The sequence below is a fragment of the Trichechus manatus genome, unplaced genomic scaffold (assembly GCF_000243295.1).
Source record: "Trichechus manatus latirostris isolate Lorelei unplaced genomic scaffold, TriManLat1.0 scaffold00064, whole genome shotgun sequence".
NCBI lineage: Eukaryota > Metazoa > Chordata > Mammalia > Sirenia > Trichechidae > Trichechus > Trichechus manatus.
The window spans coordinates 7080482-7082976 of NW_004444000.1; the positions used below are offsets into that span (position 1 = coordinate 7080482).

General features: G+C 58.8%; 1 protein-coding gene across 2 annotated transcripts in view; it reads right to left on the bottom strand.

The window, feature by feature from the left end:
• Positions 1–1280: 1280 nt before the first annotated feature.
• Positions 1281–2495, bottom strand: part of ST14 (ST14 transmembrane serine protease matriptase) — a 64989-nt gene continuing 63774 nt past the window's right edge. For both annotated transcript variants that reach the window (XM_023734059.1, XM_023734058.1), the window contains exon 19: positions 1281–2008. In XM_023734059.1, coding sequence (XP_023589827.1) covers positions 1847–2008 — 162 coding nt within the window. In that variant the 3' untranslated portion in view covers positions 1281–1846. The remainder of the gene's footprint in view (positions 2009–2495) is intronic.

Below are 2495 nucleotides of genomic sequence, written 5' to 3' on the forward strand. Positions count from 1 at the left end.
ATGTTGGTCCACAGCAGGAGTGGAGCACTGGGGTAGGCACAGGCTGGTTTGGCCCCCCTGAGCCACACTGTGGGCAGCCACATCCATGACTGCACAAGCCCTGGCTGGCTGAGTGACCAGACCCCACACGTCACGTGGCACTTCTCCATTTAATGTAGCCTCTTGCTCAGCACTGACACTGGGACCCTCTGTCAGAACAATTGGGAGTGGAGGACCACATCAGGGGCAGAAAGGAGTGGCATTTACAACATTTTACAATATGCACAGTAGTCTTTCGACGTCATCTTTATTCTTCCTACCTCCCACACCTTGCTACGAATGGATACTCTTTCTTTTCCCTTATCCTGGGCCCCTGAAGGCAAAAGGAAAATCCAACACAGAAGCCTGCACAACTATCAAGACAGCACTTCTCCCTCCCTCAAAGGGTAAAACATTCAGGCTAAGAGGCAGCTGAAACCCCACCTCCTCCAAGAAGTCTCCCCAGATTGTGCCAAATAGACTGCATCTTTCCTCCCTTTTGTTTCCTAACTCACAGAGAGCAAAGACCATTCAGTCAACAAACATGTCTTAGTATCTCCTGTGAGCCCAAGCTAGACCCTGAGATACAGTGACAAGCAGGCTGAGGACAGTGCTGGCCTGCCCTCATGACAAGAACCCCTTGTTTTCTCTTCCTAGGTCTACTCCCCTCCCCAATCCCACCTCCTACAACAAGGCTTGGCATACAAGAGGCTTCCATGTTCTCCAAGAGGCCACTTCAAAGCCCCAGGACAAGAGCTCCCTAACCTCTTCCCAACTCCTTGACACTATCCCCCTGAGCCACCCCAGGTAAACAGAGAATCCATGCACACCCACTAGTCCGTGCACACACGCTGTTCATGTGACCGCCTCTCCTTTAGCAGAAAGCCAGGCTCCCATTCATCTTCCTTGTGACCAAGCATCCTCTTCCTTCTGGGCTGGACTTAGGCCTGGGCAACTGCTGTGCTGCCCACCAAGGGCCCTCCCGTCAGGGCAGGTCTCAGATGCCACAGATAAGAGCAGACACACAGCTCTGGCTGGCCTAGAGAACGGGCACTTTGGCTGCCCACGCTCGACCTGACTCCAAAGTCCGTGCTTAGGGGAATTTAACCCAGGTTTCTTGCAACTGGGAGAGGGGGAGGCCATCGGCTCCCGTAAGAAAAAAATTAACCTAGGAAGAAATGTTTTACTCATACACACAAACGCACACACCAGACCCATCCCAGGAGTTTGTGAAGTCATTCAAGTCCATGCCGTCTATTTTCCAGGGTACTGTGGTCTAGGTCTTCCGAAGAGTATGACCCTGGACCCCACAGCCCAGAGCCAGCAGCCCTCCTGCCAGCCCCCCGAAAGAGGCGGTGGCGGCAAAGTTACAGGCGTTCCTCAGAGACAGAGGCAGTGGATCTCCAGAGCAGCGCCGCCGCCCGGTTTGGGGCTCCTCCTCCCACACCCCAGCCCCACTTGGAGACCGAGGCAGAAAGAGGCCCTCTGGCGAATTCACCATCTGGGGGTTCACCGCTTGAGTGCTTGCCATCTGAGGGTTTGCCATCCAGGGGTTCGCCACTTGAGGGTTCACCATCTGCGGGTTCTTCACCTGGGGTTTCGCCATCTGAGGGTTTGCCATCTGAGGGTTTGCCATCTGGGGGTTTGCCATCTGGGGGTTCGCCATCTGGGGGGTTCACCATCTGAGGGTTCACCATCTGGGGGTTCACTGCCTGAGTCCCGGGGATTCAGTTCACAATCTGGGCTCTGGAGGGCCCAAGGGGGACGCAGGCCAGCCATTGTCCTCAGTCTGCAGGCCTGCACGCTGGGGTGTTCTGTGGACTGGCTGTTACACCCCAGTCTGCTCTTTGATCCAGCCCCGAAACATGGAGAGCCTGGTGTATACGCCGGGCTTGTTCCTCCGCGCGCAGCCATCGCCCCAGCTCACCACTCCGGCCTGGAAGATGCGACCATCGGCCTCCACACTGGACAAGGGGCCCCCAGAGTCGCCCTGAGAGAGAATCAGCCGTTCAGCGTGAGTGCCCTGCCTGCCACTCCCCGGCGCCATCAGCCCAGGTTTTTCCCACAAGCCACCATGGCCCACCCCTGGCCGTTCTCCCACCCTTCGGGCGCCCCGCCCTGACAGTCCTCCGGCAGGTGGAGCCCTGCGCACCCCTCCCACCCTATGTGGGCCCCGCCCCGACGGTCCTCCGGCAGGTGGAGACCCCGCGCACCCTCCCACCCTTCAGGTGCCCCGCTCCCACTGTCCTCTTGCAGGTGGATTCCCCGTTGCCCTCCCACCCTATGGGGAACGCCGCTCCCACTGTCCTCTCGCAGTCGGAGGCCCCGCACACCCTCCCGCTTTCTCCCACCTCACCAGTGGGGCCCCGCCCACTCTCCCTCTTTCTCCCACCAGTGGGGCCCCGCCCACTCTCCCTCTTTCTCCCGCCCTCCCTCTTCCTCCCGCCAGTGGGGCCCCGCCCACTCTCCCTCTCCCC